Source organism: Pelophylax lessonae (assembly GCF_965119305.1).
Source record: "Pelophylax lessonae genome assembly, chromosome: 1".
In the NCBI taxonomy this organism is placed as follows: Eukaryota; Metazoa; Chordata; class Amphibia; order Anura; family Ranidae; genus Pelophylax; species Pelophylax lessonae.
Window position 1 is genome coordinate 299,975,094 of NC_138768.1, and position 27,548 is coordinate 300,002,641.

Genomic DNA, 27,548 nt, shown 5'->3' on the forward strand with positions numbered 1-27,548 from the left:
AAGTCGCCATTTATTTAATACAACTAGCCCTGTTCAATTCGTATGTTATTTTTTCCAAGTGCACCCAAAGATCCCTAACCTTTCTAAGAATTTCAAGAGGATGTTATCACAGCCATTCGCTGTCCCCATGGCCATGCCCCTGAACAAATTCCCCCTCCAATTCATTAGCCAGACTTCATGAAAGACACTTCCCCAATATCCTCCTTCCTACCCACACAGGCCACAAACCCCCCCAAAAATGCTGTGTATGCTCAAATAGAGGAATTTGCAGTGATACCACTGTCCGCAATGTCCCTCCCAGCCAGGCCTCTGTATTGGAGAGTGCTATCAAATTTATCACACTTCACTACACTATTGGTGAAGTAAAGACATTTTTTCCAGTTTCCACTATCTGCTATTTCTTTGTATGACCCAGACTGTTTATCGACTAAAGGCCCGTACACACGTAGCGATTGTCGGCCGTAAATATTTCGGCCACCGACCGATCGGCCGATTGTCGGCTTGTTAGTATGATGCTTCCGACAACCGACTGCGACTTTTCGGCCAAACAGAATCTGGTGTGCAGGCTTTAAAATTTTTGTTGGCCAACACCAGAAGGGCCGATTGTTCCTCAGTCAGTACAGAATTCGGCCGACAAACAGCAGATGAGCAAGACTGGGCATGCTCAGAGAAGAAAAAACACACGGAAAGTTAACCATCACATGATATCACTTCTGCAGTCGGCCGTCGTTGGCCGACAAAATTCGTGTGCAGTCTTTAGCACTTTTCAACTGACAGGACAGCACCGGACAAAAGACGGCCGATCGTTCGGCCGACATTCGGTACGTGTGTACGGGGCTTATGCCTCTGCCAACCATGTTTCAGCCTTACACCTGAATTGACCTCAGCTTGTTAAATGACCATGCTTTTTGCCTGCCTCCTGAACTGATCGTTTGCCCTGCCACTGTATTAGTGGGATTCAAGACAGCACATGGATCTCACATTTGTGAGGGACTCCAAAAGGGAATTTCCAAGTGGAGAAATCTTTTTCCTCTGGGTTTTCTCGGATTAGGATCTGGAGACTCTGAGGTTTCAAAGAGATTTGGGTGGGAAAAGCCTCTACCCCTTTACTGAGGTCTCACCTGACCAAGGCCTTAAGCCTTATACTGCTGCCTGCTGCCACCTGAACTGGCCATGCCTCTCCCTGCCACCTGAACTGGCCATGCCTATGGCTGCTACCTGAACTACTGCCAGGACCAATACTTTGGCATATCTCTGCCTGCTGGATGGACAATTCCTTGAGATTTCAGTTGACTGTCTGTACCAATACTTTTCCTGTGCTGGGACAGTATTCCTGCCTGCTAAAACCACAGGTAATCTTTTAACTTTTTACCCTTTGCTCAGCAGAATATATTTTGTTATCTTGGTATGTACAAGCTATGTGTTAGAAGCCTGAAGGCGCTACTTGCATGTTTGGCCTATGTATGTGGCCAGTCTGTGGAAAAGTCTCACACATGTGGTATCGTCATATTTAGGAGGAGTAGTAGAATGTATTTTAGGGTGTCATTCTTGGTATGTACATGCTAAGTGTTAGAAATATTTAACAAAATGACAACTTTGTGTTAAAAAATAGATTTTCATTTTCTTTCCATATTTTCCAAAATCTTCTGGAAACCTTGTGGACTCATTATGCCCCATAGAATATAGATAGGGGTGTTTTCTTTCCAAAATTGGGTAATTTTTGGGTAATTTTATTGTCCTGGTGCTCCAGGGCCTTCAAAAATGTGATAGGTACTCAGGAAATGAAACATGTAATTTATGCCTTTAGTACACCGGACAGTGCTACTTAGATGTTGGGCCTCTGTATGTGGCCAGGCTGTGGAAAACTCTCACACATGTGGTATTGCCATACTCGGGAGGAGTAGCATAATGTAATTTGGGGTGTAATTACAAGTTTATCTATGCCATGTGTACGCAATAACTTGTTAATATGACAATTTTGTGGAAAAAAAAATCTTCATTACCCAAACTATTGTGGGCAAAAAATTGCAACTTCACTAAAAAACTCACTATGCTTCTTACTAAATACCCTGGACTGTCATATTTACAAAAAGGGGTAATTTGGGGGGTATTTGTACTGTCCTGACATTTTAGAGTCTCAAGAAATGAGATAGGTAGTCAGTACATCAGGGTTGATCAATTTTCAATAAAATGTAGCCTAGCTTGTAGACCCTATAACTTTCACACAAACCTATTATCATACACTTATCAGAATTTTTTTTTAACCAAAGACGTGTAGCAGAATACATTCTGGCCTAAATGTATGATTCATTTTATTGGATTTCTTTTGAAACAGAAAGTAGAGAATATTGTTTTTTTTCCAAAAGTTTTGCTCTATTTTTCCCTTGTATCGCAAAAAATTAAAAACCCAGTGCTGAATAAATACCACCAAAAGAAAGCTCTATTTGTGTGAACAAAATGATAAACATTTAATTTGGGTAAAGTGTAGCATGACTGAGTAATTGTCATTCAAAATGCGAGAGCACTGAAAGCTGAAAATTGGTCTGGGAAGGAAGTGGTGAAAGTGCCCACTATTGAGAAGCCACTGTTGGGTCCACAATGAGGCCACGGTGATGACATCAGACCGTCGTGTGCATGCCGCCACTGCGCATAAGTGCACTGTGGTTGCAATTGAAAAGATTTGGCAGCACAAACCCGCCCCATCTGCCCATTAGGGAGGAGAGACCGGGCTGACACTACACAGTCATCCAATCAGGGGGTCACCTCTCCCAAGGGAAGGGAGACATGGAAAGTGTCCAAGCTTGAACAACACATCCCCATTAACCAGACGGACGAGTGCGGCATGCCCACATGACCAGCCTCCACATCTTCTCCATAGCTATCAACACAAAAGCATAAACAGGTCAATTCTATAGGGCATATACATTACACCCAAATATGGGCCATATAAAAAAATACCACAGAGGTGTCTAATGTAGCACCTAATGCAGACTAATGGAGTCCCTAAAGCAGGGTTAGGCAACCTATAAAAGATGGAGATCTACCTGAACAACATTGAAGAGATCAAAGATCACCAGGGTGCAGCACCCCCTTTTTCTAGCATCCCCTTTTTTAATTTATTTTTTTCAAAATGAACTAGCAAACCCCTAATAAAAATTTAAGATGGCATGAAGAAAATCTTGAAAAAACTACTAAAACTAATGTCACTGTAAAAATATAAACTTTGCCTACCTTAAAAGTTAGCTTCAGTGAGAATCTCGTCATTCACATTTTTTTCTTGTCTGGGGAGTAATTGCCCCCACAAGTCTGATGCCAGAGTCCATCATGAAGGCAGAACATCTGGTACTGCAAGCTGATTTTCTTGATAAGATTCAGGCCTGGCTATCTGCTCTGATTTATGGCCATTGTAAGTAGGATGTAGGGCAGCATCCAGGGCTCAGTAGTGGGTAGGGCAGTGTACAAACGTCAGTAGTATTTAGGACAGTGTACAGAGGTCAGTAGTATTAAGGGCAGTGTACAGAGATCAGTAGTAGGTTGGGCAGTATACAGAGGTCAGTAGTATGTAGGACAGTGTACAGAGGTCAGTAGTATGTAGAGCAGTATATAGAGGTCAGTAGTATGTAGGACAGTGTACAGAGGTCAGTAGTATGATGGGCAGTGTACAGAGGTACAGAGGTCATTAGTATGATGGGCAGTGTACAGAGGTACAGAGGTCAGTAGTATGTAGGGCAGTGTACAGAGGTCAGTAGTATGTAGGACGATGAACAGAGGTCAGTAGTATGTAGGGCAATGCGCAGAGATCAGTAGTATGTAGGGCAGTGTACAGAGGTCAGTAGTATGTAGGGCAAAGTACAGAGGTCAGTAGTATGTAGGGCAGTGTACAGAGGTCAGTAGTATGTAGGGCAGTGTACAGAGGTCAGTAGTATGAAGGACAGTGTACACAAGTCAGAAGTATGTAGGGCAGTGTACAGAGGTCAGTAGTATGTAGGGCAGTGCTCAGGGGTCAGTAGTATGTAAGGCAGTGTACAGAGGTCAGTAGTATGTAGAGCTGCGTACAGAGGTCAGTAGTATGTAAGGCAACGTACAGAGGTCAGTAGTATGTTGGACAGCGTACAGAGGTCAGTAGTATGTTGGACAGCGTACAGAGGTCAGTAGTATGTTGGGCAGCGTACAGAGGTCAGTAGTATGTAGGGCAGCACACAGGGGTCAGTAGTATGTAGGGCAGCGCACGGGGGTCAGTAGTATGCAGGGTAGCGTACAGAGGTCAGTAGTATGTAGGGCAGCATACAGGGGTCAGTGGTATGTAGGGCAGCATACAGGGGTCAGTAGTATGTAGGACAGTATACAGAGGTAGCATATAGGTCAATGCACAAGTCATCAGTATGTAGGGCTGAAGTTCAAGGGGATCAGAAGGGCATGGTGCAGGGGGGTCAGGAGGGAAGGGTATTGGGGGGGGGTCAGGATGGCTGGAGTGTCAAGAGGGCATGGCACTGGGGGGACAGGAGGAAATAGTATTGGGGGATCAGGAGGGCTGGGGTGTCAGGAGGACTGGGGTGTCAAGAGGGCATGGCGCTGGGGGTCATGAGAGCATGGCGCTAGGGGTCAGGAGAGCATTGCACTGGGGATCAGGAGAGCATGGTGCTAGGGGATCAGGAGGGCATGGCACTGGGGGGGGGGGGGTGTCAGGAGGGCATGGCACTAGGGGGGTCAGGAGGGCATGGCGCTGGGGTTCAGAAGAGCATGGCACTGGGGGTTCAGGAGGGCTGGGGTGTTAGAAGGGCACAGATGTTTTTTAATGCAGAGTGGGGCAGGGAAGTTGCAGTGGCAAAACCACATGTCCTGACTCTGGTCCCTGGCAACAATCTTGTATCGCCTTCCCACCTGGCATAACCCACAAGCCCCTTGGATCGGGGAAGAGGGCCGGTGGGGATGAGTGCGGAAGAAACAGCTAGTTTATAGTACGAAGCATTTCCCCACCCCGCACCTTCACGTATGCAAGGGGCGCAAGCTGCCTCTGCTGTCAGGATGAGTGTGCGCTTACGCGCTCCGGAGCTCCCAGTGGAAGAAAGGGTCAGTATGCAACATGGGTCGGCAGTCAATGGGTAGCCGACCCCCACAGCTTCACAGCCACAGCTCAAAGCAGCCCCAGGGCAGGCGGCCTACCGGGACATTTCCTGCTATCCTGCTAGGCCAGTCCAGCCCTGGTAAGATCCAATAAGGGAATCCCAGCTAGATTCCTACAGAGCCTTAGCCTGAGCCAGTATCATGGGAACAAATGCAAAAGCTACCATTTCATGAGAAGATCAACAGCACCTCGTAGTACATTTTTGTCAGGTACCATCATCTCCGAGATATCTACAACAAAATGTGATTGTGCTTGAATACTGTGACACTAATATGATAGTATTGCATGCTATGACAAAACCACCACCAAAGTCGGTTAAGTGGTGGTGTTAACATTATGTTTATACACTCTTAGATTGTAAGCTTGAATGAGTAGGGCCCTCCGATCCCTCCTGTATTGAATTTTATTGTAACTGTACTGTCTGCTTTCATGTTGTAAAGTGCTGCGTTAAAACTGTTTGTGATATATAAGTCCTGAAAATTAATAATACAGACATAGGTGCAAAAACATTCCCATATATTATATTGTGATTGCTATATCTGCCATTAGATGATAGTATTATGTTAATGCCTATTTATTGTATTATCTTGTGGCACTACATGTTTTCTGCTGTAATTTCCAAATACTATGTTCCTGTTGTTTTCCGATAAAATAGGAAAGGTTCAGCCATCAGCAATATGTTTAGCACCATCTTTAATGGTAAGAGTCATTTCTGCAGCAGCTTTCTACAGTATGTGACACCGCTACCTTCAGTAATAAGTAGAAGTAGCCTGAAATAACTTTCAGTGCTCATAGGAGACTTTACTACTTATAGTTTACATGATATAATACTCAGTATGCGGGCACCTGTGGTGCACAACAATTTTCTTCCCCCAATCATGGCCATCTCTTGTCACTTGCTGCCCTTCACACAAAATAGTTGCAGTAATGGATCACAACTTTGTACTTTCATTATGTTAACCTTGTCGTAAAATATATCTGGCTGAAAACCAGAGACCTTGTGAATTTCTGTTTATTGCACAGAACGTTCTTTAAGGGCTGGTTCGCACCAGAAGGCAGTGCAAGAAAGGCATGTTCCGTGAGCATTTCCCATACTGCACTCAAAATGCACTGCCTTTGAGATCTGCTACAGGTGCCAATGTAATGTTAAAGGCACCCCAAATGCAGATGTAGTGTGTTTGTGGGCACCAAATGGCATGGTACCAAAATATAAAATTAGTGTATGCATCTTCTCCACATTTCAGTACAATTTCAGCCCATTCAAATGAATAGGGCGCAAAATTGTAGCACACGGGAATGCGTAGGAATCACACAAATGGCGACAAAATTTCCGGCACCAAGCGAGACCCGGAACCCCACTGGACCACAGGGAAGTAATAGTCCACCAGGGGAAATCCCCCCAGGGACACCCTCCGCAGTGCAATAAATGCAGGCACCCCTAACAGGGAGCCACCACCTCCCACCGCCCCCTCTGGCCCAGCACCAGTGTAACACCCCCACCCAGAACCACCCGTGCACCCCAAAGGGGGACTAGGGGAGAGGGCTGGGGGCAGGTGAGGGCAACCAATGCAGGGAGAACCCCCGCTAAGGAGAGGGGGGAAACCATGAGGGGAGGGAGGACACACGGGGTCCCTACCATCCCCAGGAAGGGCCCGCGACCACCCCAGCAATTCCCAGAGAAAAGAGGGGGGACACTACTCACCACACCTTGGCATTAGGCGGGCACCACTGACCGTTGTCATGACAAGGGCTATGCAACCTCATCTTTTATATTTTACAAAAAAAAAAAGGGCTATATATTGCGTTTGTGTGCCCTAAAATTAACGTTAGGGTATTTTTTACTAAAATGTTGTGTTTCCAAGAACTTTGCACTAATATCCTGTAACATAAAAAAATTAAACTATCACTAAGCTGTCTGCTTTCCGATAATATAAAATGGTTTTGAGGGTCAAAATGAAACGCAAATGTTATAATTTTAGCTGTTCATAAAAATATTTACTTACCCACAGCGCAGTATGTGACCTCCCCTGCATAGTGATGAAGTTGAAAGTCTACCCAGTCAATAGACTTCCTTGCCCCAGGGCCTGCAAGCTTACGGCTGTAAAAAACACAGCAGATTATATGGAAAAAAGGGGGTTTTACTCAGCATAAATACATTCACTATTGTCTACTAAGTACAGGAATTTGACAGTTAGCTATTGGCCACTACTTACATCAGCCACAGGTCTACCACCTAGGCTGAATCATGTCATTATTATGTGAGGTAGGTAGTCACAAAACAGCACTTACATAATCTTAAACTATATTTTAGATTTTCAAAGATCAGTTAAAGCAGATTTATACTTCAAAACAAATATGGCACATGAAATGTAGAAAAAGAAATAGAAATATAGAAATGTTTATAAGCGGTACCCTAAAACTAACTTTGCCTAGGCACACCTTTTTGCTTTTTTTTATGTGTACAACAAATGTTTCATTATTTACCAATATATTATACATTGTTACTTTATAAATTAGAATATATAATAAAGCTATTAGCTTTGAAAAGTTAACGTTAACACTTACGTTAAGAAATGAGGATGGTCCCCAACCTTCTCTTCCAACTTTGCTAAAAAGCTGAGGTCTGTGGCTTCACCAGGCCGCAAACACTCTTCATCCTGCAGTGGAAAAAATACAAAACGAACAAAGAAAATAAAATTTAGGTTTTACCTATATGAACTTATATGAACTAAAGACTTGCCGAGTAGTAATGATATGAGTCTTATCAAAATAAAGGGTGTATGAAAGGAGTTCAAGTGCCTATAATACCCCTTAATTCAAGAATATTATACATACAGGAAACTATTTTCTTCTCTTTAAGCTGTACATACAGTATATTGTACTAAGTGATTAAACTAAATGAGTCATTGAAAAAAAGTGTTTGTTAAATGTAGATATTTATTGTGTCACCAACTTAAAAGCTTAACTGTAGGATTTACCTTTTTTGCCAACTTACATTGGTCAAGCTTGGCATGATGTACCTACCCATATGTGATACCAAAAAGGCTGCTACGGATGCTGACAAGAAAAAAAAAAAAAAAAAACAACCACTGTAAGTTGCCTGTTCTACATACAATGATAGCTTCAGTATTCAGGGTCCTGCTGGAACGCGGTGCCTCTGCACACTGAAAACACAGGGTTGCTCACTCAGCACCACCACCATTTAGAGCATGGGTGTCCAACCTTTTGGCTTCTCTGGGCCACATTGAGTGTAGAGAAATTTTCTCGGGCCGCATATAAAATATATACTAAAGTTAAGGTATATAAGTAATAAAACGCCTTCGCGCCCTTACCATGCTGCCGAACCCACCCCCCCACCCAGCACTAATTTAACACAACTAGTGGATGATCCCCTCCAAGGCTGCCTCTGTGGCCGTGCCCCCGACTCGACTTCCTTCCTCCCCAGCAGAAAAAAAAAATTGCCAGGGGGCAGCGGGCCGCATTGCCTGCTGTTCCGGGCCGCTGGTTGGACATGCCTGATTTAGAGAATGCCTTATATTTTTTCAATGAATACAAGTCATTCTCTGATTGCAGGACTCAGAAGATCATGACTATCACTCTATGAAGCCTTGGCTACTATAGTTGTTTTCAGCATTCGAAGCAACCTTCCAGACATAAGACATCAAGCCAAGCTGGACCAATGCATGTTGTCAATAAAGAGAATTAGAGAATTCCTAGAGTTCTGCTTTAAAGCCCAACACCAGTTTTTGTTTTTAAACAAACACCTAATTCCCCGCTGTGGAATACAAAAGGTTTATTAACCACTCGACCTCAAGAAGATTTAGCCCCCCCCCTTCATGACCAGGCCATTTTTTGCAATACTGCGTTAATTTAACGGACAATTGCGCGGCCATGAGACGCTGTACCCAAATAAAACCGATGTTACTTTTTTCCCACAAATAGAGCTTTCTTTTGGTGGTATTTGATTACCTCTGCGTTTTTATATTTTTTGTGCTATAAACAAAAAAAGACTGACAATTTTGAAAAAAAAAAAGTTTTTACTTTCTGCTATAAAACATATCCAAATTTAAAAATAAAAAAGGTCAGGCTATGTATCATCCATGTGATACATATATTAACAAACTAGATGGTTTTGGACTTTACTGGTACCGAGGGAAGGACAACCACATATAATAATAATAATGTATGTTACAGATCTACAAAAGATATAAAAAAAAATCATAAAACCATATTTTCATATTAACATGAGACAATACACGTATTATGTAAGAAGATCGACATGTGTTTGCTATGTGCTCCAAGAAGTTGACGCGTTTCACATAATTGCTTCCCAGGGACCTTTGCAGCAAAAAAACATGGTCTAGTTAATAAAAAACATTACATTACAATAGTAAAAACATTAGCATATGTCAGAGATTTAGGTATCATGCTGTGTCTCATATATCAACTGTTGCACAAGGATGGTGGAAAGAAGTTCATGCGAACAACAATATATATTGTATAAGGCTGTAAGACAGCATATGAGGTATAACAGGCAAGAGAATGAGAAATATACTAGTGTATATGCCCCGCGCCTGGTGAATGTAAATGACTAAAATAAATAAATAAATAATAAATAAATAAATAATTGTGCGTTTAAAGCAGTTGCTGTAGAATAAATATATATATATAGGTGTAGGGAAGTAGTCTATAAAAGGCTACCTATAGCGCTTGCTCTTAAGGTTTTATATCTTGGTGGTGAATAATGAGCAATACATAAACCAATCATACAATAATACTCCTCTAATTGATATAATAAATATTAAGTGAAAACCAATAGATAATGTAAACAATAAATAGTGATATACATAAATAGTGATTCATAAATTGAAGTCCATATTAGGTGACTGTAGTGAAACGTTCAAGTAAAAGTTCAAATAAACAGTGAGTCTCTTGTGCAAATGATGCTTATTCACAAAAGTGCATGTGCTCTTCCTAAATTTTCCGATTCACTCTGTGATATCAGTGCAGCTCCGGTTCCTTATCACCGTGATAAATGGTAAGAGTGAATCACTTACCAAACGATGTGGGTCATGTATGCCTTATAGCATCAAGACCAACCAGGCATGGATAGCCTCCAGGCTATAATAGGTGTCTCCTCGTGGCTCATTTTGGGTAGATAGGATGGCGGGTTCCCCCTCTCTCTCCTCTCACCTCAGGCCAAATAGGAAGACAAAATACTCCAGATAGTATAGTATTTGAAAATTTCAAAATGTATTCCCAAATTATGGGTAAAAAAAGGTATTGTAGCAATAACATAAAAGAAACAAGCCAAATTTCAGGGATAATGCAGTAAAAAGGCCACTACCGGCCGCTGGTGAACGTGTGTGTCAGCGCAAGCTGTATGCAGGGTAGCGAGCGGGAGAACTTCCGGCTTGCGCTCCACCTGCGTCACACGTCACGCGTTTCGTCACATCCGGTGACGTCTTCGGAGATCTTGGCTTGTTTCTTATTATTCACCACCAAGATATATAACCTTAAGAGCAAGTGCTAAAGGTACCCTTTTATAGACTACTTCCCTACACCTATAACAGGCAAGACCCTGTATTTTAAAGAGATAAGGAAGAGTGAGCGCCCAATAGCCAATAATACAAATCAGTATAAGTGATGGTATACCCCATCGTTAGTCACACTTACATAATAATAGATGGCCTATAAACAGAAACAGGCCAATAGTATAGGACTGACAATTAAATGTCCATACACAAGAAGAGTAGACCTATAATGGCAAAGTTATTTAATTAAGTATCAAATAAACCTAGCAATAGGCAATTGATGGTATAAAACTGTAAATAAAAAGGCATAATTTACCAATATATTACCACAGCATCTTTTATAATCACTAGGAAGGGACCGGCCAACCCCCCTAACACAATGCCACAAATGGAAACATTCCTTAGGTATGCCCAATCCCAAATGAGAAGCTGCCTGCAGTAATGAAATTAAATAAGATATCTAATAACTATAATCAAATCCATGTTGACATAGAAAAAAACAGCTATACGTGCAACGTACCAAATGACTTTACCTCATAGTCCACAGTCTCAATCCATCCACCAGCAATGACAAAAAGCAACTGCAACCTTCTCAGTTATATAACTATATTGGCCCCAAAACCGGTGATGTCATGACCCTGCGGGGGCACTGCCTGGATGCCGATCTGAAAATAACATCTAAGCCGCCCTAGCCCCTGCCCCCAGCAGCAGGTACACCTAATTGCATCCAACTCCATCGGTGGCGAGAGACACATTCCAATGAGAGCCTACACTGGGAGCTCCAAATGACTGCCGCCTCCACCTCGCGCCTGCGCAGAAAGAAGTCTTCTGCGCATGCAAAGCACAGCAGAACTCGTGCATGCGCAGTGGAGCCGGCACTATTATAGCAACACCAATAACAAGCAGGCAGACCATAACACCACCCTAGCATCGCCTACAAAAGAGGCGCTGACTTACTATGGGTGCCAAACATTTCACTGTAGTGCCAGTACAACAGGCATCAGTGGCGCCCCTAAATCACAGCAAAAGGATAACTCACCAAACATAGGAAGAGTTCCCATACTTCCTCCACTGCAACTCCATCACCTTGAGAAATTGGGGGATGTGAATCCACTCCCAAATACCCAGATTGAATCCATACAAGGGAACCTTACCAGGGTAGGATAGTCTCAATGTATACATACTGTATACGTTTTTTGTGATGTATCCGCAACATACTTACCTCCATTCTTGTGCATGGCCAAAACAACACTAGGCCAACCAGAGGAACAGAACATTTTCCAATTCCAGACACCTGACTGACAATATACCACTATACATATCATAATCAATGACATCTTATCTTATACAAATATAAAATACGAAAAAAACTCTAATTTAACAATACAATCATACAGTATGTCTACCTTTAACATAGCTACATTTCTATGTATATTTGGTTGGTATTACAAGACGGAAATACTATAGATTTGGGACAACATCTATTGCTAAAGCCTGTTGTTCTATAAGAAAGATTTAAAACTAAGAGCGTTATTTAAACCTGGCAGAGAGGTGGCATTCAGGTTAAATATCCACCTTGTCTCTCACTGTAATAAGTTTCTATCGAAATTCCCTCCCCTTGGATTTCCAAGGACTTTCTCAAAAACAGTAAATTGGACCATACAGGTGTCATAATTATATTTTAGAGCCACACACCTTGCTATTGGTGTATATAAACGTTTTTTTATATATAAATATAAAAGATGTGATCATATATTCTTCTTTAAAAATTTCTAAAACTGTCTTGCCGACATGCACCACATCTACAGAACATAATGTAAATGACTCCAGAAGTCTGACAGTCCACATAATGTCCTATCATATGTGTGCGACCATTAGGCAAGATAAATGATGGCCCTTCTAGAATCCATTCGCAATACTCACAGGCCCCACATTTATACATGCCATTCCCATTGTCCTTTAGTGGAGAATTTCCTTGGAAATGACAGTGGACCAGCCGGTCCTTGAGTGATCTACTCTTCCTTGTGGATATTCTTTAATATATGTATGCAATATTGGATCACCACTTAGGAGATGCCAATGTTTGCATATGGCATCTTCCACAGCCTTGTGATGGCTGGAAAAAGTAGTGACGATCCTAACAGTCTCTAGTTTCTTCCTTTTTTTTCTTTCCAAACAGCATATCATGTATGTCCTTCTGTTTCACTTTCATAATAGGCTTTCTTTAAAGTCGTTTTAGTATATCCCCTGCACAGCAACCTAGACCTCAGTAATTTTGCCTCATCCTCAAACTTTTTCACCATCCTTTTGCAACAGTCCTAGGACAATACGTGAATTGATATATGAGACGCAGCATGATACCTAAATCTCTGACATATGCTAATGTTTTTACTATTATATATTTTAAAAAAGAATAGCGCAACCATGCAAAAGAAATGACTATTAAATATGGAGACAATCCATAAATAAAAATGGGGGTTTAGTCCCACCATATGGCCATATCGTGCTCAAGCCCACCACTGCGTCAAAGTACCCCATTATCAGTGGGTCCTACACTATCCATAGAAAAGGGGTGAATCCAGCCTCTCCAACCCTTGGAGACAACACTCCTTGCTGGGATGGATTTGCTAATGCACTACAAAGGACTCCTCCTGTATCTACTTGATGGTGGACTCTGATAGAGTACAGGTGTGTGTGGGGGGTGGGATGCTCAACCACAGAAGTCTGGTCAGACCGAATACATAATAAACAAGCAAATAATTGGGGGAGCAAACCCTGAACATGTATATCTAAAGCCGGTGCAGCTATGGACCAAGCAACATGTATATTAAAAAAGAATAGCGCAACCATGCAAAAGAAATGACTATTAAATATGGAGACAATCCATAAATAAAAATGGGAGTTTAGTCCCACCATATGGCCATATCGTGCTCAAGCCCACCACTGCGTCAAAGTAATGTTTTTTAATGTTTTTACTATTGTATTGTAATGTTTTTTCTTGAATAGACCATATTTATTTGCTGCCAAGTTACAAAAGGTCCTGAGGAAGCGATTATGCGAAATGTGTTAACCTCTTCTTACCTATTATGTGTATTGCCCCACGTTAATATGAAAATATGGTTTTATGAATGTTTTTTATATCTTTTGTAGATCTGTAGTAAACATTGTTATTTTATTATAATATGTGCTTGTCCTTCCCTCGGTACCAGTAAGGTCCAAAACCTTCTAGTTTGTTAAAACATATACAAACAAAAAATTGGAAAATCTAATTTAGTCATAAATTTACTCCAATACCGGCTCTTTAGTAAGGATGGGCTGCACCTTAATGGGGACGGTACAGCTCTTTTGGGGAGAAAGATGGCCACCAAGTTGGAGGGGCTTTTAAACTAGGAGATGGGGGGGAGGGCTCAGAAGTAGAGTCAGTCAGGAGGGAGCAAAGAACTGAAGGCAGTGGTAGGGTCAGAAGCGACAGTAGGTCCATAACGGCAATTGGCAGGTCTGTGCAGGAAAACCTCAGACCAAACAGGAATAAACATAACCACCAATCACGTTTAACTTCCGTAAAACTAAGAGGGGTATATGCTAATGCCAGGAGCCTAGCTAATAAAATGGATGAGTTAAAAATGTTAGTACATGGGGATGACATAAACCTTGTGGGAATAACGGAGACTTGGTTCAACCCCTCACATGACTGGCTGGCCAATATCCAAGGGTATTCGGTGTACCGGAAGGACAGGGTAGGAAAAAGAGGGGGAGGGGTATGTCTCTATGTCAAGAACAATGTAAAGGTGATAGAGAGGAGTGACATTACGGAAGGGATGAGCATGGATTTAGAATCTGTGTGGGTAGAACTCCATAGGGAAGGAGAAAAGGGAAAAGTAATTGTGGGGGTTTGCTATAGGCCACCTAAACAAGGGGAGGAGGTAGAGCTGGAATTTTTAGCACTACTGGGTAAAGTGGCAAAACTGGGATCAGTCATCATATTGGGGGACTTCAATTATTCCGACATTGACTGGGAAGAGGGGACTACACACTCACAGAAGGCCCATCTATTCACGGAAACCTTACAGGATAATTACATGTCACAGTTGGTGGACTCTCCGACTAGAGAAAACGCAGTCCTGGATCTATTGATCACTAATGACCCAGACATAATCTCGGAGGTAGAAGTCCAGGACTACCTGGGCAGTAGCGATCACAGGATGATCACATTTAGTGTAAATAACAATATAACAAAGCAAGTGGGGAACATAAGAACCCTAAACTTCAGAAGGGCAAACTTTCCAAAATTGTACTCATTGATGGAAAGGGTAAACTGGGACCAAACCTTGGGATCTCTGACCACAGGGGAAAAATGGGAATGCTTTAGGAACATATTGAGCAAATGCATCTTGCAGTGCATTCCTATGGGAAATAAATTTAGAAGAGACAAAGCCAAACCTGGCTGGCTAAACCGTAGCGTTAAAAAACTTATTAGGGGAAAAAAACTGGCCTTCAAGAAATATAAATCAGAGGGCACAGTATCGGCTTTCCAGCAATACACGGAGGCAAATAAGAAAAGTAAACACGAAATCAAGATGGCTAAAATCAGCTTTGAGAAACAAATAGCGGAGGATAGTAAAAAAAACCCAAAGAAATTCTTTAAATATACTGTATCAACAGCAAAAAAACTAGGGCTGAGCATATTGCGCACATAATTAACGATGATGGGAGGATGGTTACAGAGGATACTGAAAAAGCAACCGTGCTGAATGCTTTTTTCTCGTCAGTCTTTACACAGGAAAAGGAAGGGTACACTGACCATGACTATATGGTCAGTAGTAATACACAGGACTTGCCACTATGGCTAACAGAGGGTGAAATCAGGGAAAGGCTGGATAAACTTAACACAAACAAATCACCAGGCCCGGATGGCGTACATCCGAGAGTACTCAAGGAACTCAGTAAGGTTATATCTAGACCACTGTTCCTGATCTTTGCTGACAGTATTAGGACAGGAAATGTACCAGGGGATTGGAGGAAAGCTAACGTGATTCCGATATTCAAAAAGGGGCAGAGGCATATCCCAGGAAATTATAGGCCTGTCAGTTTGACATCGATGATAGTATGTAAACTTCTGGAGGGGATGATAAGGGACTATATCGTAGAGTTTGCTAAAGACAACAACATCATCAGCAGTAATCAGCACGGGTTTACAAATGGGCATTCATGTCAAACCAATCTCCTAACATTCTACGAGGAGGTGAGCTGTGAGCTAGATAGGGGCAGACCAGTAGATGGGGTGTTGGATTTCGCTAAGGCGTTTGATACAGTTCCCCACAAGCGCTTAATTTATAAAATAAGGTCTGCAGGTATCGACAGCAGGGTTTGCTCTTGGATACGGAACTGGCTAAAAGGGCGTGTCCAAAGGGTGGTAATAAACAGCGCATACTCAGACTGGTCTGAAGTAGTAAGCGGGGTGCCCCAGGGCTCAGTCCTGGGACCAACCTTGTTCAATTTATTCATAAACAGCATTGAGGTCGTTATCAGTAGTTCGTTATCAGTTTTTGCAGATGACACAAAATTGGCCAGGGCAATAACTGCACAGCATGAAGCAGATATCCTACAGAATGACCTGGACAAAATAACGGAGTGGGCAACGACGTGGCAAATGAGGTTTAATGTGGAGAAGTGTAAGGTTTTGCACTTGGGGACTAAAAAGATAAAAACACAATACACGTTAGGAGGGGAACCCTTGGGGGAATCAAAAATGGAGAAGGATCTGGGAGTCTTGGTTGATGATAGATTAGGCAACAGCATGCAATGTCAAGCGGCAGCTGCCAAAGCCAGCAGAATATTAGCATGCATAAAGAAAGGGATGTATTCCAGAGATAAGTCTATAATCCTTCCACTTTATAAAACTCTGGTCCGACCGCATCTGGAGTATTCTGTCCAGTTCTGGTCGCCAGTCCTCAGGAGGGATGTGTTGGAGCTGGAGAGAGTCCAGAGAAGGGCAACTAAACTGATTAGGGGATTGGAGGACCTTAATTATGAAGAGCGTCTGCAATCACTCGATTTATTCTCCCTGGAGAAGAGACGCCTGAGGGGGGACATGATAGCAATTTATAAATATCTCAATGGGGATCTCAGCATAGAAAAAAAGCTGTTCAGTCGAAGGGATTGCATGAGGACAAGAAGGCATACAATGCGATTAGAGGAGAAGCGTTTTAACCTTAGGCAACGTGGGGGGTTCTTTACTGTTAGGGCTACAAGATTGTGGAATTCTCTACCACAAGAGGTGGTTTCTGCGGGAAGTATGGTGGCTTTCAAAAGACTCTTAGACGTACATCTCAAGGATCAGGACATCCAGGGCTATGTGAGATGATTACAGCCACACACACCTTCACAGGTTGGACTGGATGGACTATTGTCTTTAGTCAACCTCACCTACTATGTAACTATGTAACTATATTCTGTTGCATGTTTTTGGTAAAAAAAAATCCCAATACGTGTATATTGATTGGTTTGCGCAAAAGTTATGGCATCTACAAATTATGGGATATTGTTATTTATTATTTTTTTTTATTAGTAATGGTGGAGATCAGCAAATTATAGCAGGATTGCAATATCGCAGCGAATATTTTCACACTAACTGACCAGTTGGGGACCAGTGACACTAAGACAGTGATCCGTGCTAAAAAATATGCACTGTCACTGTACTAATTACATTGGCTGGGAAGGGGTAAAATGAGGGGCGATCAAAGGGTTAACTGTGTGCCTAGCCTGTGCTTTCTAAACTGTGGGAGGTGCTTTTACTGGGGGAAGAGGTGGATCATAGTCCCTGATTTGCAGAGACACAGGATTCATGTCTTCCCTCCTGTCAGAACGGCAACCTGTCTTGTTTAGTTCCCCATTCTGTCTCTCTGCAGGATGATCAGCGGGTGCCGGCAGATAACGAGTCCGCGGTACCCATCGATTGGCCCCCGTTATGTGTAATCACAGAGTGAGTCGATAGCATGCATATTATAGAGTTAGAGTTTCTGATCTGCATACTGGTTGCTCAGAATTTACATAAGTTCTTGTACCGTGTGATAGCTAAGTATCTAGCATTTTCAACAGTAACTGCCTACAAATTCTTTCCTATTCATGAAAGCACATTTCATTTTAAAACAAAATTTGGACAATTTCACGACTGTATTATTATTGTAAATAACAGCTATTATAAAATGCTAAGTTACCATTATAGCAATTATTCCTTTGTGTTTTTCTTCAATTAAATCACAAATAATCTTGTTGTCAAAATAATGGACTGGCTCCCACTAATCAGGAAAAAAAACATTATCATGAGTTAGAAATAATTATAATAATGTAAACAAACATTTAATTATCTTATTCACCACCTTACCAGAATACCATGTACAATGTTTACCTGCAGATCAGATGGACATATAGTTGGACACAGCAAGAACCACCTATAAATGAGCTGCATCATTTTCAACTTTAAATAAAAGATTTATATGATCTTTCCTGTGTACAGTATCTAAATATTCTGATTGAATAATCATGAAAGAATGGCATGATCTAGTCTATTTACATAAAGCCCATGTAAATTACATTTGCTGCGCATGTGATTGAGTCACTCCTTCTCTTAAAAAGTTATTTTCTTCTCAATTTGATCATTGGATCATAGATTGAAGGCCCTCCCAAGTCACTTAGGAAGTAGGAAGCGATTGTAATGCATTTGTTGGAATACCAAAACAGAAAGAGAACTCTGTCTAAAATCCTAAAAAAACTAGGAATATTAATTTGGAAATATTCTAGAAAATTTAATCTGGAATTTTTTAGTACAATTTGGCCATTTTTGTGAAATAAATTGGCGTCAAAGAGGAAGGCAAAGATAAAGCGGAACTACCCTGCTCCTTAGCAACACAAACTAAAATGCTATTTAACTCTTTTTTTAACTTTACCATTTTATAATTACACCATTATTTATGAGTCTCTAATTATCTGAGAGATTATCCACATATTTCCGATATTTCACTTAGTATTAAGTGATGATTCTCTTGTGTAATATGTCCTGCCACCCCTTTCATATCTTTGAAAACCTTAAAAATGGCATCTGTTATTTTCCATAAAAGTAATCTCTCATCGGTCAGTGCACTGTGTTTATTTATCTACTACATACCCTAACACCAACCTCCCTCTCATTTCGGAAAAAGAAAAAATATTGAAGAAAAACCATTGAAAAACCCAACCACACTTATGTACTAAACCCTAAAAACCTATCTCTAACTAATTGTGATGTAGCCAAACCTGGAATGTCCAACCATTTCCCCAAGAACTTTATAAATGTATCTGGGCATCCCCAATGTTGATAAACTGTATGTTCTCTTTGTAAGATTTCATTTACTGACTTTACCCATAAAGATTCGATTGGGGGGGGGGGACCATGGAGAACCATTTCTGCACTATAAACTTTTGCGCTATATACAACAGGCAGAGGATCGCTGTATATATCTTAGGGGTATAAAACTCACCATCCAGCCACACCAATACACATATTTTGGGCTCATTAACATGTAACGAGAAAGGCAAAGTTAAAGTGGAACTGTACTGCATCTCATCACCACTGCATTACTTTCATTGTTTTTTACACACACAAAAAAACTTTGCTTCTGGATCTTTCCATATAAAACAGGGGGGAGCTCCAGTGGTGGGATTCAGCCGGTTCTCACCGGTTCTACAGAACCGGTTACTAAACATGTGGCAGTTCGCAGAACCGGCTTACTGCTACTGACCATCTGTGATCTGTCCTCTGTGTCCTGGCTGCGGCGCTGCTCTCTCTGCCTCTGTGTGAATCGTGACTGTCCTGTCTGTGGCTGCGGCGGCGCTCTCTCTCTCTGCCGGGAGCACTGGTTGCTAGGCTAGAGGCCGCCTAGCATCTAGCAACCAGTGACGTCACCAGGCCTTCTGAATCTGAGCCTCTTCTCCTCCAGCCAGGCCTCCTCCCAGTCCCCGCCTCCACCAGTGGCGAATCCAGGGGGGGGGCATCGGGTCAATTGCACCCCCCGAAAAAAATATTACCCATGGCACTTACTGTGTAACTCTCCAGTCCATGGTCCTTTCTCCCCAGCAGGAACAGGCCAGCAGCGCGACGGAGCTGAAAGCTTCTCTTGTAGTCCCGCCGCCGCGCCGATGGCCTGTACAGCAGCCGTGGCCCGCCCGCAGTGAGTGCACTGGTTGCTATGCCAACCGCCGATTGGCGTCTAGCAACCAGTGACCTCACCTCGTCGCCGGTCTAAGGAGTGGAGGAGAGCGATGCCCCAGCATCCACAGCAGAACCTCCGAGTCCTTCCTCGCGCGCTGCCTGGCTCCACCCACCTCCTCCCTCCAGGCTCCAGCAGCTTCTCTCCAAGCAGCCAGCACCGAACAAGGTCCAAGGAGAAGAATCTGAGCAGTGAGCAGTCAGTGACTGTGATCTGTGACACAGAGTGACAGTGACTAGTAGTACAAAAGTAAGTACAATTTAATGGATGTATTAAAAAAAAAAAAAGCTCTAGAAAAATGATTGGGGGCAATGCTGTGGGCACTCTGCAATGATTGGGGGCAATGCTGTTGCACTCTGCAATGATTTAGGGCAATGCTGTGGGCACTCTGCAATGATTGAGGGCAATGCTGTGGCGCTCTGCAATTATTGGGGGCAATGCTGTGGGCACTCTGCAATTATTGGGGGCAATGCTGTGGCGCTCTGCAATTATTGGGGGCAATGCTGTGGGTACTCTGCAATTATTGGGGGCAATGCTGTGGGCACTCTGCAATGATTGCGGGCAATACTGTGGCACTCTGCAATGATTGCGGGCAATGCTGTGGGCACTCTGCAATGATTGAGGGCAATGCTGTGGCGCTCTGAAATTATTGGGGGCAATGCTGTGGGCACTCTGCAATTATTGGGGGCAATGCTGTGGGCACTCTGCAATGATTGCGGGCAATACTGTGGCACTCTGCAATGATTGCGGCAATGCTGTGGGCACTCTGCAATGATTGCGGGCAATACTGTGGGCACTCTGCAATGATTGTGGGCAATGCTGTGGGCACTCTGCAATGATTGCGGGCAATGTTGTGGCACTCTGCAATGATTGGGGGCAATGCTGTGGGCACTCTGCAATGATTGCGGGCATGCTGTGGGCACTCTGCAGTGATTGGGGGCAATGCTGTGGGCACTCTGCAATGATTGCGGGCATGCTGTGGGCACTCTGCAGTGATTGGGGGCAATGCTGTGGGCACTCTGCAATGATTGCGGGCAATACTGTGGCACTCTGCAATGGTTGGGGGCAATGCTGTGGGCACTCTGCAATGATTGGGGGCAATGCTGTGGGCACTCTGCAATGATTGGGGGCAATGCTGTGTTCACTCTGCAGTGATTGGGGCAATGCTGTGGGCACTCTGCAATGATTGCGGGCAATACTGTGGCGCTCTGCAATGATTGTGGGCAATACCGTGGCACTCTGCAATGGTTGGGGGCAATGCTGTGGGCACTGTGCATTGAAAGGGGGCACGCTGGTCTCTCTGCATTGAAAGGGGGGCACGCTGCGCTGGTCACTGTGCATTGAAAGGGGGCACGCTGGTCACTGTGCATTGAAAGGGGGCATGCTGGTCATTCTGCTGGGAAAGTCGGAACTGGTTACTAAAATTTTTGAATCCCACCACTGGGGAGCTCTTGTGGTTGCAGGGCAGGGGAGAGCCTTGTGGAAAACCAGGCAGCAACCTGGACAGAGGGGGGGGCATGGTGTCACTAGCCATAATGGCTGAGGAAGAAATTTGAGGCTAACCTAGGCAGGAAAGGATTTTCCTAGTGTCTTAATGGCAACCTACCAAGGTAAAGATGCTTGTAAATGTGTTGCCAAATACCTCAGTGCTGCTGACCTGTTGTCTTTAAGCACTTTTGACCACCTTGATTATTTGAAGGGGATCGTTGTATCAGACGAGGAGACACCTAATTGGGCACGTGGGTGACACTCTTTGGTGGCAGTCCATGGTGGATTACTTCTAATACTGTGGAAAATGTACCTTTACTTGTGGCACATGAACTGTGTTGATGTTTTTCTGGACACTTCTACACTTTTTTACTTACAAACTAGTTGGATGATGTATGGTATTTTTTCCTGTTTTTTTTTTTTACTTTTTTCTGCATATGATTTATGATGATTTTGTAAATTTATGAGCGTTGTGGTTTATATGCACATTTGAGTCCATGCTTGATCATTTTATTAAGGCGCTTAACTGTTAGTTGGTATACAGGCTGGAGAATGCAACTTGCCTGATCTGACAATGAAATCCCTGGAAGATGATGATAGGTGAGCCATACTCATATTACCAGATATTGAACAGACTACTCTGGCATAAATTGTAGAGAGTTACGTCACAAACTATTTTTGCAGAGCCAACAATAGAATGAGACTGTACCCCAAACTGCAGTGACCATTCATGTAGATATAGTTGACAACCAGGAGAGGATGAATAAAATGTTTTTTTATTTTTTCATCCAAGGAGTACACATGTTCCAAACAGGATTGTGGACAGCAGATTTGAAATAGTGCACAAAGCTTTAGATTCTGGCTGCTTGCTGCCGCTGCTGCCTGAGCCCGGACCTTGGGTGGGGTAATTAGCAAGTGAGCATTCTGTACACTGAACACTCCTTTTCCCCCTTCTCTCTCTCCCCTTTCTCCTCTTCCTCCCTCTTCATCCCTTTCTCCCTCAACTCCCCCCCCCCCCGATTCTTAGCTGGTTCCCTACTGCGCATGCGTGAGCCACACTGCACCTTGTGAATGGTCCCGTAGTCTTCTGGGACCTGTGATGTGTCCTAAAAGACTGAAGGGGAAGGAGGGGGTCTTTTTGGGTGAGGTTCCACTTTTTTTGTTTTTCATTATGCTGCCACCTTTTTACTATTGTTTTATTTTATGTAATTTTCTGCATTTTCTCACCTTTGTTGTGAAGTAATTTCCTCTTACTTTCGTGTGAGCCCCCCAAATCCTTCCTACAAAGCATACATGGAGGCTAAGAAAAGCTAATATTCTTTTTGACTGCCTTAAATGCTTAAATATCAACATCTACCATATGCTTCAATGTCCTGCAAGCAATAAAGATATTTATTGATGCCAAGGGTTTGGTGAGTTCAGCTATTTGACGAAGATTGTCCACATTGACAGTCCTTGCTATATTCAAGCCAGGCACAAAGGTCACAAGAAGAGATAGTCACAGCGATTGAAGTCAGAATACCCCCTCTTTCGCTTTTTCCCCCCTCTTTTTCTTTGCCACCCCTCTCTCTTTCCCCATCCTTCTTTCCCCCACCCCTTACTCTATCTCTCCCCCTCTCTCTCCTTCCCCCCATCTCCGTACACTTCCCCCATCCCCACACTCCCCCTCCTCCTGATTGCTCACTTCAAAAGCTATGTTTATGTTACTACTCCTGACCCTACACTCTGTAAACAGTGAAATATCTTACAAAGTACTGACTTTGTCCAAAGTGTTCATTGTTTCAACATGTGCTGGTTTTCATAAGGTTCTTCTTTAAAATGATTGTAAGTAAAAAAACAAAACAAAAAACAAACATGTTATAACTACCTGCTCCGTGCAATGATTTTCCACAGAGCAGCCCCAATCCTTCTCTTCTGGGGCCCCCCCATCGGGGCTCCTGGCTCAACCCCCACACCCCCATTGAGTGTTCCCACAACAAGCTGCTTGCTCTAGGGGCACTTGTGAAGCTTGCTCTGAGCTGGCTTTGTGTGTTCATTGATAAAGCACAACTCGGCCCACCCTCCCTACTCACTGGCTGTGATTGACAGCAGTGGGAGCCAATGACTCACGCTGCTGTGTCTGAGCCTACGAGGAGGGAGAAAGCACTGAATCAAGATCTGGCTCAGGTAAATATGAGGGGAGGGGCTGCATACTGAAGGTATTTTACCTTAATGCAGGGAATGCATTAAAGTAAAAGACCTTCAGTCTTTAGAACCACTTTAGGGCAGGCTAGGTCAAAGTATTACATTTTGTGTGTAGAAACGTAAATATAATGGAAAATTTACATTTTAGTGATCCTTTGTCCTGAGGTTTATACGTGAAACTGTCATTTGAGGGCAGGCACGGTAATTGAGAGCATTTTGTGTATACGATGACTGTGGCATATGTGTGCAGTATATATAGCCAAGAGGCACAGGTTTTGTTTAATCATCCCTCTTTAAGCCACTTCCACTGTTAGGCGCATTTTAGCCATGACCACGGCGCACTACATGCGCTGCAGAACTTCTTTTTCCCCTTTCTCCTCACAATCCTCTCTATCCCCCCTTCTACTCCTTCTCTCCCTCTTTATTTCGGTGCCTGCCCTTTCTCTCCCCCCCCCCCCCCCCTCCAGTAATCCTGACTGCTGCACTCTATACATTGTGTTTTATGTTACATGATCCTGACCCTTGCACTCTATACACTATGGTGTATGTTATATAGTCCTGACCAAAGCGTTCATTGTCTTAACAGTTGCTGGTTTTCATAAGGTTCTTCATTGAGGCAGGCTCAGTCAAAGTAATAAATCTTGCTTGCAGAAAAGCAACTATAATAAATGTTTTTTTTTTAATGATCCTTCATCCTGAGGTTTATGTCTGAGACTGTCACTTGTGGTACAGTAACTGAGAGTTTTTTGTGCGTACAAGGACTGCGGCATACAGCATGTGTGCAGCACATACAGCCAATATGCACAAGTCCTGTTTAATCATCCTTTTTTAACCACTTTTGGACCAGAAGGATTTACCCCCTCAATGGCCAGGCCATTTTTTGCAATTTGGCACTGCGTGAGTTTAACTGACAATTGCGCAGTAATGCAATGCTGTACCCAAACTAAATTTACATCCTTTTTTTCCCCGCAAAAGTGGTATTTAAATTTTTATTTTTTGGGATAAAAATGAAAAAAGGCAGAAAATTTTGAGAAAAAATGACATTTTCTACTTTTTCTAAAAAATATCCAATAAACTCAATTTTGGTCATACATTTAGGCCAAAATGTATTTAGCTACATGTCTTTAGTAAAAATAATCTCAATAAGCGTATATATATTGGTAAAGGTTTTAGTGTCTACAAACTATGGTATATATACTGGAATTTAGGGAGCTTTTACTTTCTGACTGCCTATCTCATTTATTGAAGTGTTATATTGGCAGGACAGTAGTTTTTTTTACACATTGTAAATGATATATTGCTCACACATGCCATGGGTATTTGTGAAATGACACCCAAAAATACATTCTGCTGCTTCTCTTGAGTACAGGGATACCACATGTGTGAGACTTTTTGGCAGTCTAGCCACGTTCAGGACCCCGAAAGCCAATCACCACCTTCAGGTTTTCTAAGGCCATAAATTGTTGATGTCACTCCTCACTATCTATTACAGTTTTAGAGCTCATGAAATGCCAAGATAGCACAAAAAAAACCCAAATGACCCCTTTCCGGAAGGTAGACACCCTAAGCTATTTGCTGAGAGGCATGTTAGGTCCATGGAATAGTTTATGTTTTGCCACAAGTATCGGGAAAATTAAAAATTTTTTTTTACACAAAGTTGTCAATTAAATGATATAGTGTTCACACATTTTATGGGTATATGTGAAATGACACCCCAAAATACATTCTGCTGCTTCTCTTGAGTACAGGGATACCCCATGTGTGAGACTTTTTGGCAGTCTACTGTGTACAGAACCCTGAAAACAAATCACTGCCTTCAGGCTTTTCTAAGGGTGTAAATTGTTGGTTTCACTCCTCACTACCTATCACAGTTTCGGAGGCCATGAAATGCAAAGATAGCACAGACCCCCCACCCCAAATATCCCCTTTTCGGAAAGCCAAAAATCTCAATTTCTTAATTTCACATATAACCATGGCATGTTTGAGCAATATATCATTTAAGTGACAACTTTGTGTAAAAAAAAAAAATTTTTTGTAATTTTCCCAAAACCTTTGGCAAAATTTAAAATATTCCATGAACTCCATGAATAGTCCATGGTTTTGTGCTATATTCACATTTCAGGGCCTCCAAAACTGTGTTAGGTAGTGAGGAAGTAAAATGAGCAATTTACGCCCTTAGAAAACCTGAAGGCGGTGATTGGTTTTTGGGGTTCCGTACACAGCTAGGCTCCCAAAAAGTCTCACACAAGTGGTATCCCTGTACTCATGAGAAGCAGCAGAATGTATTTTGGGGTTTGCTTCCACATATACCCATGGCATGTGTGAGCAATCTAGCATTTAGTGACAACTTTGTGTAAAAAAATAAAAATAAATATATATATATATATATATATATATATATATATATATATATATATATATATATATATTGTCATTTTCCAGAAACTTGTGCCAAAATATAAAATATTCCATGGACTCAACATGCCTCTCAGCAAATAGCTTGGGGTGTCTACTTTCCAAAAAGGGATCATTTGGGGTGTTTGAACTGTCCTGGCATTTTATGCCCAATATTATAAGCTTATGCCACACATCACCCACTCTTCTAACCACTTGAACACCAAGCCTTTTCTGACACTTTTTGTTTACATGAAAAAAATATTATTTTTTTTACTAGAAAATTACTTTGAACCCCCAAACATTATATATTTTTTTTAAAGCAGAGGCCCTACAGAACAAAATGGTGGGTTTTGCTATTTTTTTTTGTCACACGGTATTTTCGCAGAGATTTTCCAAACGCAATTTTTTAGGAAAAAAAACTTTTTAAATTTAATGAACAAATACACTATATATTGCCCAGTTGTTTGGTAAAATATAAAACATGATCTTACATAGAGTACATAGATACCAAACATGACATGCTTTAAAATTGTCCATGCCTGTGCAGCGGCAACCAACTACATACATTTTTAAAAGCCTTTAATTGCCTTTACAGGTTACCACTTTAGATTTGCAGAGGAGGTTTACTGCAAGAATTACTGCTCTCAATAGGACGTTCATGGCGATACCTTACATGCATGCTGCAATTGCTGTTTACATATGACACCAGACCGATGCTTGCGCTTGCCTTTCCGCGCAAACATGGGGGAGACAAGGGTGCTTGAATTTTCTTTTTTATTTATTTTGCTTTTTTGTTTTGTTTTGACACCCTCCCTTTCATTTTTTTTTATTATTTTTATTGTTTTTATAGTCCCCTCCCACTGCTTGTAAAAGCAGTCTAGCGGCTATTTATCTGCTAGGATTGCTTTTACATGAAAAAGGAAAAGCTGACCACTGACTGTAAAAGACAATACCAGAAAGTGTGTGGTATGCCCACCGTTAGGACACCTGTTTGTGGTATGCCCACCATTAGCATCAACCCACTTCTAATGATGTGCATACATAGCAGATTCCTCCATTCGCATCGATTGATGTGGATGAAGAAATCTCTGCCAAGAAAAGTGTTAAAAATATATGGCAAAGCATAGAGGAGATCTGCCCTCTGTGTCCATCCCATCCCCTATGCTTCGCCTTATATGCTCTTTTTTTTTAACTGCGGTGGTGAAATCACCTCCTACAGCAGTGCAATCATTGATTACGTATATGGTGAGAGCTAAGGCTTTTGCTGTCAGAATAAATAAATCAGTGCTGCAGCAGATGGGCGTACCTGCAAAGCAAACGATGGTTAACAACAAAACACAGTACCAATAAAACATTACAGTATATTATAAAGTACAGTAAAAGTAGAAAGAGTAGAAAAGTAGAGTAAGAACAGAAAATAAACTCAACAAAACAACAACTGTTTTTGGCTTTTTTATTTTTTACATTTTTTTATTATTGTTTATTTTTTTGTAGTTATTTTTACACTTTTTTTGTAATTGTAAAAAAACTTTTCCAGGCTAGGGTCTCTCAAAATGCGATAGTCAACATCTTTCA

The 27,548-nt window shown here is 42.1% G+C and overlaps 1 protein-coding gene across 1 annotated transcript in view; it reads right to left on the minus strand.

Annotated features, from left to right (window-relative positions):
* MYO1H (myosin IH) overlaps positions 1-27,548 on the minus strand; it is a gene marked incomplete at its 5' end in the record, with an annotated part of 168,547 nt that overhangs the window by 73,846 nt on the left and 67,153 nt on the right. Inside the window, 3 exons of the mRNA XM_082244127.1 lie at positions 7,129-7,223; positions 7,691-7,782; positions 17,877-17,957. Coding sequence (XP_082100253.1) covers positions 7,129-7,223; positions 7,691-7,782; positions 17,877-17,957 — 268 coding nt within the window. The remainder of the gene's footprint in view (positions 1-7,128; positions 7,224-7,690; positions 7,783-17,876; positions 17,958-27,548) is intronic.